General features: G+C 39.1%; 1 protein-coding gene across 5 annotated transcripts in view; it reads left to right on the top strand.

Moving 5' to 3' along the window:
- The window catches only part of LGI1 (leucine rich glioma inactivated 1), a 29,495-nt gene that overhangs the window by 3,399 nt on the left and 8,156 nt on the right, over positions 1–17,940 (top strand). For 2 of the 5 annotated variants that reach the window (XM_021539681.3, XM_021539673.3), the window contains exons 2-3: positions 13,791–14,239; positions 14,626–14,697. In XM_021539681.3, the coding sequence (XP_021395356.1) occupies positions 14,049–14,239; positions 14,626–14,697 (263 nt within the window). In that variant the 5' untranslated portion in view covers positions 13,791–14,048. Of the gene's footprint in view, positions 1–10,466; positions 10,534–13,751; positions 14,249–14,625; positions 14,698–17,940 lie in introns of those variants that run through there. The other 3 variants (XM_021539700.3, XM_077784638.1, XM_031505259.2) reach the window with 3 other exon arrangements.

Genomic DNA, 17,940 nt, shown 5'->3' with positions numbered 1-17,940 from the left:
TTAACAATATTTAGCCAGGAAGAAACACATCCGCCTTTCTGCATAAGGTGATTGCCTCCTAAGATCTTCTGGTAAAGTTGTTTAAACTCAACAGCCTCTGATCTGTTGAATCAAAATTAGTTTGGTTAGCCAATTAAAAAATTGTTCCAATTTTTAATGAAGCAAATCAGAAGGTTTTGCCAGCAGGCTCGAAGAGGCAGCTACCACTGGTATGGAGAGCAAGGGCAGGGCAGTCACTGACAACTACTACCATTGTGAGCTGTTGCTGCAGACTACATTTGAGTTTGATTATGAGACAGTAATGTGGAACCATCAAGAATGCTAGTAAAACTTGTATTTGTCCTGTTTAATCTTTTCTCTTTCTCCATTAAGTCAGTTCTTTTGATACTGCCACCTTCCTATGTCCTACATGTCTATGAAGTAAGTTGCCAAATAATTTATTTTTGTGTCTTCATTGTACAAACAGTACTTTGGCATCTGTCATGTTCCTGATTTTTATCTCCTCCTATTTGAAACCCCCTAGTAATTTGTAGAAAAAACAAGTAAAGCTAAAAATGGACATTCACATATGCCAGTAACATCACATTCAGTAACTGTAGCTCTTTTTCATATAGCTGTACCAGTTTACAATTTCAGGGATGTACTGTGCCTCCCAACGAGCCCTGTGGAAGGTATACACTAAAATCAGGCAGCTGATTCCCAAGCTTAAGACTTCCTGACAGTCTGGGAAAACCAGTGGGGCTGTACATGAGGGGCAGGGCCTCACACTCATCAGTTCCCATCACAGGTACTGATAACTCCAAACTAGTCATTAATTATATTCTTTAATAATCTAGAGGCTATGTGGAGATAGCAGGCAGTGCATACCTGGTTTGTCAAAATCAATAAATGGTGTGTTCCACATTTTTTTGTCATACAGGAAATATTAAACATGGATCTTAACTAGCCACTAGGTGTCAATGTTGGTGTGCTAAAAGGCAAATGCAGTTTTATTTGTTTGGCTGATAAAGTAATTTTCTCAAGAAAGGAACTGTATTTAAAGACATTTCCAATATAGGGTCAGTTACAAAAAATAATCATAGACAAGCCCATGCTTTGTCCATCATTTGAAGAGAAGATGTGCAGTTTTATGATATTTTGAAGTTGCAATTAGCATTTCAGTGCATAAGCATTGTTAGAAAAGTGCCTTTGAAAAAATGGTATCTGATTGATCATCAGTTTCCTTCCTTGTTCTAAAATCCCAGACCTTTGTAAAAGTAGCCACAATCATTGTATTACATTTCACCTGTTAAGAGGATAAAATAGAGCTAATAATACAATAGCTAATCCTATTATAAGAGTATTGAATTTCCTAAATTCCAGTTATCTGTGAACATTTTCCACTTAATTGTTTCTGTTTAACACCATTGGATATCAATGTCACATACATTGTGTGGAGACAAATTTTATAGAACATGAAGACTTCCAATATGATTAGCAATTTGGAAAACAGAAATTTTGAAAATGTGCATATCTAAAGGTAGATCCAACAGATGATGGCATTTTAGAAGGATATACGAGATAGAATTTGACCCATGGACCTTTGTTATTCCTGGCTTCTCTAGGGTGAACAAATCACTGCCAGTCTCCACAACCACTTACTGCCTTGTGCACTGAAGGTGCTGGTTCTACTGTCTGTCTACAGAGCACTTATGTTGACACTGAAGTTTGGAAATTTGTTTCATAAACAGTCATGGAAAGCTGAAGAAGACAACAGTGCACATCCTGAATTCAGATCAAGCTTGTTCTGCTGTTAGGATAAAAACAAATATCAAAGGCTCTTATTAAAAACAAAGTTGAAGGTTCCTGTTGAATTTTCTTCTCCCAAGAAGTCAAAAATGTGAAAATTGCATCCCTATTCTCAGCTGATCAAATTGGTAAACAGAATCCCAGTTTAGGCCAAAATGTTAGAAAATACAGCCTAAATAACCTGATTTATTCCCTTAGCTCCACCTCCTATGATGCATATAAGGCCTCTCAACTTCATACACAATTCACAAGATGTTTTTTTATTACTGTTGACAGAAGAGCAGCCTTAGTCTCCATTATCATGGACTGAAGTAGTTGAAATCCTGAGCCACAGTTTATTTGATGGTAGCATTACTTCCACTCTAAAGAATCTTCCATTCTAAAGAATCACAGATACATTATAAAGGAACTATAACTGTTTAAATTCCTAATATCTGTTTTAGTTTTATTGCCTGTGACTACAGAGTTATGTAAGAATCTTATAATATTATCTTGAAAATCAGATTGCTTAATTAATTAATTATGTTGTAATTAAGGGAACGCTCAAAGCATCAACCTTGTTCCTAAAATTTCTGTGTACTTCAAAAAACTTCATTAAAATAAAGTTTCCTGCAAGTCCTTGATAAGATGTATAGTGTAAATAATAGCATTATGATAATGTAAAAACTAACTGATTCAATTATGGAAATAATAAATCAGACTTTAATAAAACAGTAATTCTTAGATTCAACTCCCAGAATTATCTTTAAAGTTTAGGCTTATTTTTGCAAAATGTACAGAATTTTACTAAATAAATCTCCTAAAGATATTATGTAGGCTCTTGTCTAGTGTCTTTAATCATCAGTGCTAGTTCCACATTTGTTTTGTGGCAGGTGAATTTTGTCTCCACAGCTTAGTCTGGCAACTCTGCTCAGAACAAAGCTCACTACATGCATATAAGCATGCATAAACTTGAGTAGCGACTTCAGCCTATCAGGAATTTAATTTAAAGTAATTATCAGTATGTACAAAATACTACTTCTTAGTTTTATCAACCTTCACTTAAGTAAGTGGAATACAGAAACTGACTCCTCCACCATGTTCCTGTTTTCATTTGAGGAGATTTTAGAAGTTCATTATGCTTAAATTCCCTGAAGTATGAACTATTTCCTAAGAGAGCAAAGAATGCCTAATCTTACTTTTATGACTAGATCTGCTTTGGTGGAAAGTGACTGATGGCATTCAATTACATAAATAGAAAGGCAAATTTGTTTTTCCAGTTTGATATCAGAGTTATTATATTAAGATGAAAAAATCATAAAAAATAATAAGAGAATGAAAATCTAGTAATGTGGAAATAAATAAGAAAACAACTGACAAGCAATGACTTATTTTCTTTAAAGTACATTGTTTCCCACTAAATTTTTTAGAAGGGGAAAAGAAGAATACATGAGCAAAGTTAAAGTCCATTGCATTTTTAAACCATAGTGAAAAAGATACATGTTCCCTCTTTTCCCGAGATGCATTTCTGTGCATAATGTCTACCATGTATATATATTCATCATATTCGCTTATGAGAATTGAGGAAAGGTACAAATCATTGACAAGGAATATTTGGAATCTGGAATCTTCTATATAAAAAGGTGACAGACAAGTCACTGTCATCTGAATCATGCAAGCAGTTAAGCACTATTTGTGCACCCAGCATTCTATGTAACCTGGAAAAGAAAGGTGCCTTGAAGTCAAAGATGTAATGCTAATAGAGATGTACAGTCTCATTCCTGCAAACATGTTCAGAAAATACCTGTTAATTTTAGAGAAATGTTTCATCTTTACTTAGAAGTTGAGCTCTCAACTCAGGAATCCAGAAAGCCAGTCATGAAACTGTACTGTGGAGCTGGTAAGATGAGTTCATCACAGTGTTTTCCACTGGTTGTCCTTAAGCAATGAAAAAAAATCAGAGCTTATTTGCAATATACAGTGCTGCAGTCAGTTGTTTGGAATCTCACAGTCAGATTTTAAAAAACTAAGGTATAAGAGCACAATAATAATGTAATGATAACAGAATTGACCCTCACTTTATCTTCCTATTTCAGTGGGATTACAGAGTAAAGTAGTACAGTAGCTGAATGTTGAGGCTGTTAGTACCCAGTTGAGGTGATCAGTAACTGATCCTTCAGTGAAAACTGAAGGATACAGGATATAAAAAAGCTGTTCTGAGCACTGAAGTAGGATGAATCAGTTAAAAGTTCCTATTTCACAGTTTTTAATGAGCATGCTTATACAGTACTGCTGTGAGACGTAATTTAATTAATAATACCATAGCCATTCTGCTAGAAGTGAGCTTTTATTAGTAAAAGTATACTACTGATCTTCAGGGTTTGGAAATAACAGGGATTATATTTCAAATTAAATACAGTTTAATGCTATGTAATCACCAATATCATTAAGACATGAAGTACTGAAATACTATCAACCTTTCTATTGAAAGTATTTCCAGGACACTATTCATTCCATGGCATCTAAGTGGAATGGGGAAGATAAATATCGTAAATGGCAACCATTAGTCTAACTTAGTTACAAATATCAAGTTATGGTATTTATAGCCAGCAACACTGAGCTGGGCAATATCCACAACTCTAGAAGTAAAAATTTCAGACTCAAAAAAACACTGAGGAAAGTCATCTACTGCAAGTAAAAAGAAATACTCCAGCTTGTACCCTGGGGAAGATCCTGCTACTTGCTGAAACCACATTCAGTTTTCAAGTGTAAGTCAAAATGTTAACAGTTAGGTATCTAGATGACTGCCTTTCTTGAATGGAAGCAAAACCACATGGAAGATAAGGGTCAGGATGTGAAGTGAGATTTGAATGAAAAACATTTCCTGTAGCATTTCATAAAACATTCTGTCAAGTTTTCATTACACTGTCCTTAAATATACTGCTCATAAAAGATGGATTGTGTTATTTAGATTTATATTAGGATCTGGTTTAATACTTTTTATCAATCTTGGTTTAGTAAATCCATGCCACTCTTCCCCTGTAAAACTTTTATTTGAACCTCAGCCTTAACAGAGTATTTGGCAGGTTTCTATAACATGAGTCTGTTAACTAAAGGAAAATACTATTCTGACTACCTCATTTATCTTAGATATAGTCATAATCCAGCCACAAATGTTAAGAACTAGAAAAAGTAAGAAGACTAGTGAAGCATTTTGCTATTTTCTTACTGGAAGGCATCAATACCTGCAGAAAAATATGCCCATACAAAAGAATACTAAATTGTTCTCCCAGTTAAAATGAAGTTAGTATATGAATAGTATATTCATTAATATATTAAGGTACTGTGATCTAACACTACAGTATGAAAACCAAAGCCTTAAACTTACGATGACATTCATGATTTGTATTGATTTGCAGTTCAGTCCAGCCTTAAGAACAACACAAATTGTTGCACCCCATCCTTGGAGCCTAAGAGTCTTTATGAAAGAGCATCACAGCCCTGGTCAGAGATGCCCATCACATGCATCCCCAGGGATCCTCAGCAAGGAGGGATTTTGCTGTCTTTGGAACATCACCCATTCTGAATCTATAGCAACCCTCCTCTAATATGCGAAGCTATTTTTAGCATCAGGGCAGCCTTGAAAGCAGCAGGTAAAGCATGAAAAGAATGAATAAGTGGTTGTGGTGCTTGCCTGTGAATAGAAGCTATATATAGCTCTTGAGAGAGATCTTAATATGTATGTATATATATATATATAATGTGCATATGAAGGGATATCTGCCTCCCTGAGGGGGAAGCAGAGGTGTCAGAAACAGAGTAGAGCATTATTACTATTTGTGACCTGAGCTGCTATCTAAAGTCACTATTTCCAATTGTTCTGTTTCAGAAAATAAATTGTTAATGGAATTGGTTATCTTTCATCCGGTCTTTATTTGCAACGAATGTATAGCCTTCATTTCCCTGAGTGAAGGGAAAATTGAACAGCAGGAGACTATTTGCAGTTCCAAGCTCTTTTCAGCCATTACTTGCTCCAAGAAATTCTCTAGTGAATTTCTCAGGTCTCCCTTTCCATACCTAGGAGCCAACATCTCAGTTTCTGTGATTTTAACTGTTCTCCTGAGTTCCCAAACCTATTTTTGGTTTTTTTGGGGTTTTTTTGTCCTTGTCTTTTATATATTCATCCATTTGCTTCCAAAAAAAAAAAAAATCTTGGGAAAAAAGGCCACGTGTGCCTTTGTTTAATCAGTACTGTGTGCCATTTATTTAGCTGGGGAGCTATGTTGCTTCATGAAGGAGCTTATTACTTCTTACTGATGTGTTATATTGAGGCTGGGAATTAGGCCCTCCAATTTTAATGACTCTTTGCCTTAATCACAAGGGCAGCAACAGTGGAAACTTACAGATGCCTACAAGTGATTGGTGTCAAAATGAAAGTCAGCTGTATAGTATTTGGATTATTGTCTTAGAAAAGGGATAATTAGGAATAATTTTGAACTTAAAATGTGAATGTTACCATGTTCAAGGTAGGGAAAATCCTTTAGCTTCTGAGGAGTCATAACCAAAATGTGTATTTCTCTATTGCATAAAAGTTATATTTAAAACTACTTTCAGTTCTTAGATAAAGATGTTGTGTTGGTTTTGTTCTCCCACTGCAGAGGGAAAGGGCCAGCAGCCAAAAGAGCAAATCTTTTCTTAAAGCTGTACTAAATATGTAGCATATTGGCATATGAACAAACAGATGTAATGAAATTTTCAGCCCTCTGAAGTCTCCTCTGCAGGGCAAATATGGTTTGTAGGAAAAAGGGACCTTGGAGTTCAGCTTGGTGCAGTATTTGATGGAGAATCTGTGCTAGGCTTGTGCAGTGGCAGTGTGCCTGCCATAACGTAGGGTGGCAGATTTGGTATTTACTTAAGGTGAAAAGGATTATCTATTACTGAAATAAAGTATTTTCCCAAATTTCTTGAGTTGTTGAGAACAATAAAAACATCATTAAAATACACTTGCAGAACTATCACCACCAACCCCTTAAAATGTTTCTTTCAGTGCTGATCCAAATCTCTGCTTTGTAAAGCATGTTGATTAGCAATGATGAAACAATAATATGTATTTGATGAGTCACATCCTTCTTATTGTGCAGTTCATTACATCTATATCACTCCAGCAAGGCTTCTACTTGAAGTATTTCAGTGACTTCAGTGGTGCTGTTATTTTTTTTATTGTAAATTATTCAGGACATAGAAACCTGGTTTTAACAAGTAAAGACTTTCTCCTCAAAAGCCTGTTGTCTCTGCCATGTAACAAATAAACTTTCTATGTACATTTAAATTAATAATATTTTGTTACTTCTTTTCTGTCTGCAAAATGACAAGGAAAATTAAAGACAAGTTTATAAAGATTAGAATAATTCTTCAGGGAGCTAATGCCATGAAAAAGTACAGAAGGCCGTGTAAGATAGCACAGGTCAAGGAAAGGATTTTGTAACACGCCGTCTGTTTTTAATTAGCATCTTGGCACACTGGAAGAGCTCAGACATTTTTCCATGAAGAAATGTATTATAGACTTTTCTAGCTGCCAATTAAATGGCATTTAGCTACACTGACAGTAGCATGTTGTTTTGGGTCTGCAGAAAGCGCTTGCTCATGCTAGAAAATCTGGGACATTTTGTTTTGTATACAGGGTTCTTACTGGACTGACTTTTCTATCCATCCTATTTTGAATGTAGGCATGAAGGATACCTTCTATGAATAAATACCAAATTAAGAGTATAAGGAGCTGGCAAAATCGAGATGATAATTATGAAGTGTCAGTTTGTTGAAAGTCGGTCCTCCAGTTAGATGATAATTTTTAAACAATGGAAGCTAAATACTAGGGTGTTTTATGAGGTTCATATTTTGTCCTGTTTGGTAGAGACTGAGGTAATTTGTCACCAGTTCTGTCCTATGATTCAGTTAAATATGAGCATTTGTAACATGAAACTGCCCCTCAAGTGTGCAGCTCCCTATGCATTTCCTCTTAGAGTGAAACTAATGCTCTCTGCCCACTCCTGTCCTCAACTGCTTGTTCTGGGTCTAGCAGTTTTGGAGGGGTTTGGGGGTGGGGGTGGGGGGTGGGTTTGAAAGATTTGGGCTTGTTTTGCTTGTTTTCTGGTTCTATTACCAGCTAATTTATTTAATCTAGTTTAGAGAATAGCATTAGAACAGAAACACCAGCAGTGATCTGTGGAAGAGAGCAGAATCAATAGTACTTGCAAGAGTTGGGAAGAGAGAAACCATCCTATTAAGGAAAGTGTTGCACAGAAATATGTTCTTAAAGTCACCATGCCAGTTCTGAAAAAGATGGTAATTACAAATTAAGCATAGATTCTCTCACTAGTATCGTGGTTTTAATGTCTGATAGAGCTATGTAGAGGGGAAAAGGGCAAAAAGTAACATGCATATTTGAGCAAGACTTCTTGCTGAGAGGTTAATATAGAGGGCACTTAACCTTACAGTAGGATGTATGCTAGGTGGTGAGTGTGTGTCAGTTCCACTGAAATGGATGGGCATGTTGACTGGATGGGCATGTCAAAAGTGTCCCCATTTCCAACATGGGAGAAATTGATTTTCCCTGAGTAAACTACAGGCAATTTTTCATGAGAGTTTTCTTGACAGATTAAAAAAAAAAAAAAATCCAGATTTCTGCAGCAGGTGGAAATATCATGTTCTTTTATACTGTTTTCTTTCTTACATTTCCCCCTGTGCTAGGTGTGGTATCAGTTCCTGCTGTGAACATGAAGTAGCACAGCTTCAAACATCTTTGAATTGGGCTCTGGTTTGTTCTTGACCTTGTATGTTTGCTCTTTCATTTCCCCTCCAACTTTAAATATACACTGTTAGCCTTTTCAAGGCAAAACACAGACAATAGAAGCAAAGCAATAACTTTGTGTAGGTCTGGAGAAAAGTGGCTGGTTATCAGGAGAGAAGTTAATGTGATGCTACTGGGTTGGGTGCTGCAAAGCACACTAGTTTATAACAGAGCTTAGAAGCAAATAAAGCATCAAGAATCATAACGGTGTTGAAAGTTCTTAGTTGCAACAAAATAAAACCTAGGAGTAGGTTAATTTTGCCTAGCTTCCCTTTGAAAGAAATGCACTGGGCATCTATTTTTCTTAAAGAGAGATCATTCAGGTATCAGTACATCTCTCCTGACATATTTTTTGTCATTGGTCAAATTCTGGTATACCTAAACCAACAAGCAGTTCCAGAGACACCTGCACATTCACCAGGATGTGCTCAGTGGAGCAGGTGTTGTACATCAGCCTGAAATTTTGGCCACAGAGCTCACTTCAGAGGTGATTGCTTCTAAGTCCACCATGAACTGTGAACTGGCTACTTTACATAAGGGAAAGGAGACCACCCTCCAAGTCTTTCTTTCCTCCAAAGCTGGCAGCAGTTAAGCACCCATTTCCTTTGCTTTTTTGACACAAGGACTCGCCTGGTTGTTCTGCTTTTAATGAAACTGGTATAATGAAGAAGGATACCCATAATACAAACCTGTATAGACAGGATAGGGCTAAGTCAGCAGAACTTTCCAAATAAAAAGGTTTGGGCAGTCTTGTGATCATTCCCAAGCTTGTCTGTGTTATGAGCCATTGTAAAGGCATCTCAAGTTTTATTATGCCTAACCTGCAGAAGGCATCTTCTGGGCAATGACTCTTGGTGCCAGATCCACCAGGAAGCATAGTTTTTTCAGAACTGTTTAGAATTCACAAGACTTAGTTTTGTCTATTGAAAGTACAGCCTCATTCTCAGCTGCTTTAAATTTGCCATTTGCTGCAGAATTTCTTATAAGGGTGGAGCCAAGAGAGCAAAAACTCAGATTCATGAGGTATTTGTAGGAGTCTTTGATCTCAAAATCCTTCTGCTCCAAACAGAGTGGTAACATAGCAATGACAGTGTTTTGTTCTTTAGGAGACCAGTGAATACTGGGTGTGATTTGGACTATTGCCCATCTGTGTGGTGTAATATTATGGGCTTAACACCAAGCACAGTAAAGTCTCATCATCGCCATCAGTGGATTTTGGATTAGGCTACGTATGTGCAGGCAGCTCATTCTGAACAGAGAAAAGGCAACACAGTTTTCTAACAGCAGGATGAAATCAAGAGTAACTTTAACAGGATATGGATCTGCAAAGGGAACTGTTGAGCATGAAACCACAGAAAGCTGATGCAAATTTTGTCATATATTGGTAATGAAAACATTCTAGTCCAATGCAAATATCTAAATATAGTTGTTGGCATGGAGTTAACACCTTGAAAAACATTAAATATTTTTTAAATATTTTTTGTTCGATGTTCTGACCATTTGTGTTTGCTGTCCTCAAATATTTTAGCAAATAGGTTTACCCGTAGAAGTATTAATATTTTAACCAGATATTGGAGAATATGTGCTAAAACTTAATGCGTATATAACAATAATAATAATGATGATGATGATGATGATGATGATGATGATGATGATGATGATGGATATGTTTGCTCTAGAAATGAAGCCATGCAAGTTGTGCTAAGTCTGACCAAAGAGCACAAACAGTGGTGGGTGGTGAATACCTCTAGTGGCAGCAGGCAAAAGTAGCTTTAATTTTGACTGTCATATACTCGCACCGAGATTTTTACTAGCTGGTCAATGATCATCAAAAATTGTCATTAGCAGACAATTCGGATACATGGAAGAAACAGCAGTTTGTTTCTCGGGACGCAGAGCCGCTGCGCGGGAACCCATCGGTGCGTACGGCGTGCTCGCTCTGGCTGACTCCGGCAGGCGCAGCTCGCGCCCCGCGGTGCGGACGCGCCCCGCCGCCCGGCGCGGGGGCTCCGCGGGCCGCGGCGGCCGAGGGGCGGCCCCGGCGCCGCCTCGGGCCCCGCCGCCCGGCGCGGGGCTCCGCGGGCCGCGGCGGCCGAGGGGCGGCCCCGGCGCCGCCTCGGGCCCCTCCCGCCCGGCGCGGCCGCCGCGTTGCCGGGATACGCGGCCGCGGCCCCGCGGTGGCGGGCCCGAGCGCGGTCCCTCCGCCGGTCACCCCTGCCGTGTCCGTGTCCCCCTGCCCTGACCGCCGGCCCCCGCCGCGGCACGGCAAGGTGCAGGGTTTTCGGCTAGAACGTCAAGTGATGGGAAGCAGAGCGAGGAACGCATCCACAACTCTCTCATCCCCCCTGCTGGAACCCTGCAGAAAGAAAAATAAATGAATTTTGAATGCCATTGTGCCTACTCGGTACCTGAAACAGCCGGGAAAACAAGCGGGGACCGAGGCAGGCGCTGGTCCGTGGGCGCAGCGGGCCGCTGCCCGCTCCGCTGGCCCGCAAACAAACAGCCGTGGCATCGGCAAAGGGTGAGCCAAGTGTCGCCGGGCTGGAGAGAAGCTATGCCCCTGAAAATCCATGAACCGCTTTAGTTTGAAACTGCTACATGGCAGGAAATGAGATGCTGAGCTTGGCAGAAAATGACCCTGGAAAATGTGATTGTGCCTCTCTTTTGATGGGGCTGTTATAAATATTCATAATATTGCAATTTTGGAAAAGCAGTTGTTTTGGCATGTGGTTTGGAATAGAAAACTAACTTCCAGTTAGGCGGTTCTCTGCATGGACAAAACTGGAGTCAGGTTACTGCTCTGCTGCAGAATGTGCTTTTGTTACCGACCAAAACACTACACTGCAAAGTTTTCAGGAGGTTCACAATGTGGTTGGAGTATTAATTAAAGAGAAATGCCTAGGTAATTGATGGTGGATTTCAATGAATGAGCCAAAGGAAATGAAACACGGGTTTTCACCATCAATGGCAAAGTATTGCCATGGCAATGGGTGGCTTTGCCAGGAATAAACAAACAACAACAGGCCTCTTTCAGGAAAAAAGAATTTTCTGTTCTCACCTCACCATGTCTGTGCCATTGGACATCTTGGAGGGGAGAAGATAGTGTAGCCTACTTACGCAAGTCCTACAAATCTAGCTTCCCTCTCAGCGGGTACAATTAGATAATTTCCAGAGCAAGAAGTCATCTTTATACTGGGGGATGGGAAGGCATCAACATATGCTTAATAATGATTTCAGTGCCTTGACTACTGAAATTCTTTTCCATTTTCTTACAGAAAGTGGATGGGCTCAGAAATAAGAGTGGTTTCTGCCACTCTTAGCTGGTGCTGCTTCAGGGAGGGACTGCTGACAGGGAAGGTTTTCTTAAGAGCAAAAACATGGGCTCACACTTAAATTAATAAAGAACGTTACAGAGAGCAAGGGAGCTAAGAAAGCACGAGCTGCCCTTTCCTCCACAGGCTCAGATCAGGCAGGAAATGTGCCCATGCACAGGCAGTGCTGTCCTCTCCCAACACAGCCTCTGAAGGTGGCCATCTGCCTCTGAAAGCTTTCTGGACATTCCTGGCTGCACCCAGTCCCTCAGAGGATGCAGTCCCACCACCTGGTGTGAGCTCTGGGTGTTTCCCCTCATCCCTGGGAGATGGACCTCAGCCACCACCCAGTCAAGGATTCAGCAGTGCTGGAGTCCTGCCTTGTATCCATAGACTGAATTACTTGCAGTTTTGCAAGCTCTTGTTCTGCCCATAGCTTATCAAATCCCAGGTGGGCACCTGGATATGCACTAAAGCCTTGCTGGGATGGTTCCTGAGGAAGATAGACATGGCCTGATGTTGATCTTGTGATTTTGTGGCTTGTAGAGCAGAAGCAATGGGCTATAGCCAGGTGGCCATGTGAAATCCAAGGAAGGGTAACCAGAAGTCAAAAGAAATCTCATCAGGAAGTCTAGTGTCCCCTGGTGAGGAGACAACATCCATGTGAAGGAGCTAACAGTGAGCCTGACTGTAGTAAATGTTTGTACCACTGGGTTGACCCCAGTAGTGTTTGTAAGCTGTCTAATGTAAACAGTCCGATGGGGAAGTGTTAAGACCTGTTAAAGTTTGCAAAACTTGTCTAACAGCAATACTATATTGAACAAAAAATCATCCTGTGTTGCTCCCCAGCCATTTGGCATTTTTTAGCTTTGCCTTGCCATTCTTAATAAAGTAATACTTAGGTGCTGCTTAAGTTTCCTATACTATATTTAATGTACTTTACAGTAAAGTCTTCAGGCTGAGGACTGTATCTGACAGAGCACTCATACCACACCTAGCACTCATTTCGATAGCAGCCTCCAGGCAGTATTGTAAAGGTTCATTATTACTACCAAGATCTGTCCTTATCCTGTCACTCTTCAAAGAAGGTCCATTCTTAACTACAGGTTTAACACAGCTGCTGTTTAAATGAGAATTTTCTTTTTTTTTCATCTAAAAGAATCATACCAGTTCCAAGAAAATACGTTTTTTTAATTAATGTTGTTCATATAGAACTGTGCTTGATCTACCTATTCCTTCATTTAACCAGCTCAGAAAACAGGCAACAAATCAGAAGCATTCTTTTTCTTAGGGGAAAAAAAAAAAGGGGGGGGGGGGAAAGCTATATTTGGGGTTTATTTTGCATAAGAAAATATTTTGTTTAGGAGTGACAATCAAAAGCATTCTCTCATACACTGTAATATTTTCCATGTGTGGCAGCTTGTTTTTCAGTGGTACAAATATGTGTAATAAAGGCCAAGGATAAAAATGAATCTAACAGTTTTTGCAGCAATTTTTATTCAATTTCATTTTCCTGTGGATACTGCCATTAGTCTTGCTGCTTGCAATATGTGAAGCATAATTTTGAAAGGTTCATGAGGTTGTAGGGATCCAGTAAGAGATGACTGATTTCTCCCCCACACACATATACTCCACCCCACGCCCGCTCACCCACCCACCAGCAAAACATACTGCTGTACTATTTTTGGAAACAGGGAAAGGGCCTCCCTGTGAAAACAGAAAGCAGTGTATTTCTCAGTTACATCACTTTGCAATCTATGCTGTGTTGTGCTCAGTGTTTCAGTGTTTTTGTGGTGATGCAAGTCTTTTTTTTCTTTCCTTTTTTTTTTTTTTTTTTTTTTTTTTTTTTTTTTTTTTCCCTTCAGCCGGTTGGATTTTCCCCATCTTACAGCACCTCGCAGGTCTCTTCTCTGAGCAGTACGTTGCCTGAGTGAGTGGAAACATACAGATCAGCTGCAGGTTTCTATCTACAAAAACAGAGTGAAAGAGAAAGAAAAGGGTTGGGAAAGCAGAAACAAATATTGACCTGGACTTAGAGAAAGACATCCAATGGCTGAATAAAGAACCCTGTTCATGTTTTGGGATATTCTTTCAACTGGCTGGAACGAGAGCGGATCAAAAGAATGGGAAATGCCAGCAGACCCTTTAGAAGAATTGCTTATTTCTTATGCCTTTTATCTGTGCTTTTGCTGACTGAAGGGAAGAAACCAGTGAAGCCAAAATGTCCTGCCTGGTGTACTTGTACCAAAGATAATGCTTTATGTGAAAATGCCAGATCTATTCCTCGCAGCGTTCCGCCTGATGTTATCTCACTGTAAGGGCTGTAAGCATTTGGTTATTTAATTTATGATTTAAAATGAACTAGGATGTGTGGTGCTCTCAGTGCATACAGAAGGATGCTTGCTGCAGGGAGTACCTCCAGCATTCAGAATCATCAGCTAATGTGTTAAAATTGTGCTGCATCCTTGAATTCTGATTTTTATATCTCTTTCATCTGTCTGTCTGTCTATGTATGTGCACACATTTCATACTTTGTTGTATAGTACATGAAACCTGTCACATTTTATTTGGGGGGGGGGGGGGAGGAAGGTAATTTTTTTTACTTACATAAATGAATCTCTCTGTAATGACCAGATCAGTATTATAATCATGGATATATGGGGCTACATTAATGTACGGTTGTTTTTTTCTTCTTTACAGATCCTTTGTGAGATCTGCTTTTACTAAAATCCCAGAAGGGAGTTTTTTGCTCACACCATCTCTGCAGCTTCTGTGAGAAATATTTATATGATACAATTTTTGTTATGAAGTGTATATGTATTCATAAATATTTCAGAAAGGGTCTTAGTATTAATTTCATAAGAAACAGCAGCAGAAGATTTATTAAATCATAAAATACATGACTTGAGCAATTTGAAAGATAGTGCATGTTTAATTTTTACTTAGTATTTTGAAAGGCTGTCTGTTGTCAGTACTACTTTGAATGCTTACATGCTGAAGCTTTTGGTGACAGAATGCATGTTATCTTAATTATACTTTAATTAACATATCAGTAAGGACTTAAGTATTGCAACAACTATTCTTGTTTATTTTCTGCATTCCTGGGACCTGATCCCAGTATAGAGCTGTCCATTTGCAACTCCCATCGACTGTGAGCTCAGAACCCCTCAGATCAGGCCCATCACTGTGGTGGGACAAGTCCTGAAGTCCTTTTCCATGTAAAATTGCCATTGACTTCTGTGGAAGTTTAGTCACTTCAGTGGGAGTTTACCTTCATAGGACCTGGATTTGACCCTGTTTGTTATTTCATGGTCTTAAAACTAATGACAATTTTCTTCTAATTAAAGACTGAAATAGTTATTTCAAAATCAAATACTGTGATGAGGTATACACAGAAAGAGAATATTTTGGGATGTTTAACTATTAGCTGCATTTCAACATAGGATTTTTACAGGCTCGCAGGCTTTCCTAGAAATGTGGGCATATGATTATATAATTGTGAGCTATACAGAGGTAGAGGGGGTGTAACCTGAACTGTTTATAGTGGATGTGCTGCCAGCCTGACACACACCCAGATTTGTCTCAGAAATCCGGCAAGGCAGACTCCCCAGTGTGATCAAAACCAAAACTGGATGTCTGTCCCAAACCGCCTTCCGTGCACTCTGGATGTGGTCAGAGGTGTAATGCTGCTGTACCGGAGCTCTCTGGCTGTCAAATTAAACTGGTGGCATACCGACAGCTGAAGCCTTGACCCTGGCTGTACTCTGCTACCTCAAGTGGAGCTGATAAGGAGGTGCAGACATACTGTACAATTTTGGATACAGGGTAAATAGGTAAATGCAGTTACTATGGAAACCTAAATGCTTTTCCATGGTGCTTTATTCCAAAGAAGCTTTTTTCAGGTGGTCACAGATCACAAAAGAGACACATTTCACATAATTGCTGCAATGGACCTTTCAAAGGAGAGGGAAAAAAAAGCAGCAGCACTGGTGAGGCTTGTATCTGAAGAGAGTGAGTAGGACATCATCTCTCTTGGCTACGATACACCACCTACACTTAGCAATCCCACTGCAAAGCAGGCAGATTTGGGCATGGTAGAGTAGGACAGACACAGTCATCTTATTTTGAGTTATTATAGTGCCTGGCACAGTGGGCTTGGGCAATATCTTATGGCATTTTGGTAATGATAATAATTTCCATTTCTACTGTGCAATGAAATGCACATTCTACGGTGCTGTTCATAAATGCTGCAACAAAAACTGTGACCCCAGAAAAGCAGGGTTTGTTCCACTGTGGGCTTTGATGAGTGATGTGTTTTCCAGATATATTTTTAACGTGGTAGTTGAGCTGCTTGCCATCTTTGGAATGTCAGTCTGCTGATCTAAGGCAACTGACTCCTTAAACACAGACCATAGGAGCAGGATTGTGTCTGTGGGGACAACACTCCAGTTCGTACGTGGGAAAAAAAAATTCATCTTTGGCAGAAGATAGTAAGGGAAATAAGAATATGGAAAACTTACATTAATTAAATATTTCAGGAAGTTTTAACTTTGCATGATTATAGCTGTATTGGTAGATTTAATGTAGTCAACAGCAAGATTTAGCAGCTTATATGCATTTCTATAATAATAGAAATACATATGGAAATAATCTTCAGCATTACATTTTTGAAGTCCAAATGTAATTGGATATCTCCAATACAGCAGTCACAGATGTCTAAATATGGTGTAATTCTGCCGCTATTATTATTTACTACTATTTTTAATGTAGTGGCACCAATGGTCTCTGGAAAAATCATGGCCTTGAGCTAAACACGACCCGAAACTCCCAGTGCAGGGGAGCTTTTCTTGTGTAGTATGGATGGTATGCTCTGTGCTCTTCATGTGACAACAAAAATACAAAGAACCTACACAACTATGGTGAAGTGCCAGCAGGAATGTTCCCGAAATGTAGAGAAAACCTCCCAGCTCTCATCTTCAGCACTTTTACCTCAGTGTATCAGCAACATGCTGAGGGTGCCCTTATAAACGGATGACATGAAAGCCTGCAGAAAGAAGGGAGGTAATCATGGCATCAGGATTTGTACCTGCTAGCACTCTGCTGTTCCTGCCAAGTGATGCAGTCCCTAGCTACAGCACCAAACCTTCAGCCTCTATCCCTGGAAGCAGCAATTATGGTTTGAGGACAAGTTGGGGGAGAATATACTTTGTGCATCAAATACATCTGCTGTAGCCATTGGGGAGAGGTATGAGTTGGAAGGCAAATGAGCTCACCAAGTGCAAGACCTATGCTGTTAGCCTGGCAATCTCTAAAATAGCCATACTATTTAAAGAGATACCATCCTGTTCTGTAAATTATTGAGTAGCGTGCAGAAAAGGAAAAATTATCCAGTAAAATCAAATAATTAGTTTCAAGATTTAATAAATCGGTTGTCTGGTTCAAGAATTGTATAAAATTACTTGCTTTCTCTAAAACGGAAGTATTTCTTGATTTTGACAAAAAGGAGGAATTTCCTGCTTGTATTTTTTTCATGCATTTCATATAGAAATATACTGAAACTGGAAAAAACACAATCTGCAACAACCAACTGAGAAAATAAATTGCATGCAATTTATTCTGAATGTAAACACCAACATAAGAGATTAACTCATTAAGTGGATTAATTAGTACTTGGAAATCTAGCATTCCTGAATGTCTAAGGATGCCATAGTATGAATCTATTTTTCCATCAGGTCAATTGATTCAATTGATTAAAATATAGGTATGCATGTATTATTACACTGGGGTAAAGTCCAGTGTACTTTATGATGTCCCACCACATTAAAAGGGTAGCAGTCCAGGGCTAGATTATAATGGACAAATGCTAACATGGCTGATAAGCAAAAATAAAGCAGGAAAAATCAATACTACATATACAGTCCATTTTTAATGCTTACAAAATTACATAAAATTAAATGTGCTGCTGGTATTTTTACTGTTAGATGTATATGCTAAGAGTATCTCCAAGAGGTATAA

This window comes from Lonchura striata, chromosome 7 (genome assembly GCF_046129695.1).
Source record: "Lonchura striata isolate bLonStr1 chromosome 7, bLonStr1.mat, whole genome shotgun sequence".
Classification (NCBI taxonomy): Eukaryota; Metazoa; Chordata; class Aves; order Passeriformes; family Estrildidae; genus Lonchura; species Lonchura striata.
The sequence above is the reverse complement of the archived record's forward strand: the minus strand, read 5'-3'. Positions and strand labels throughout refer to the sequence as shown.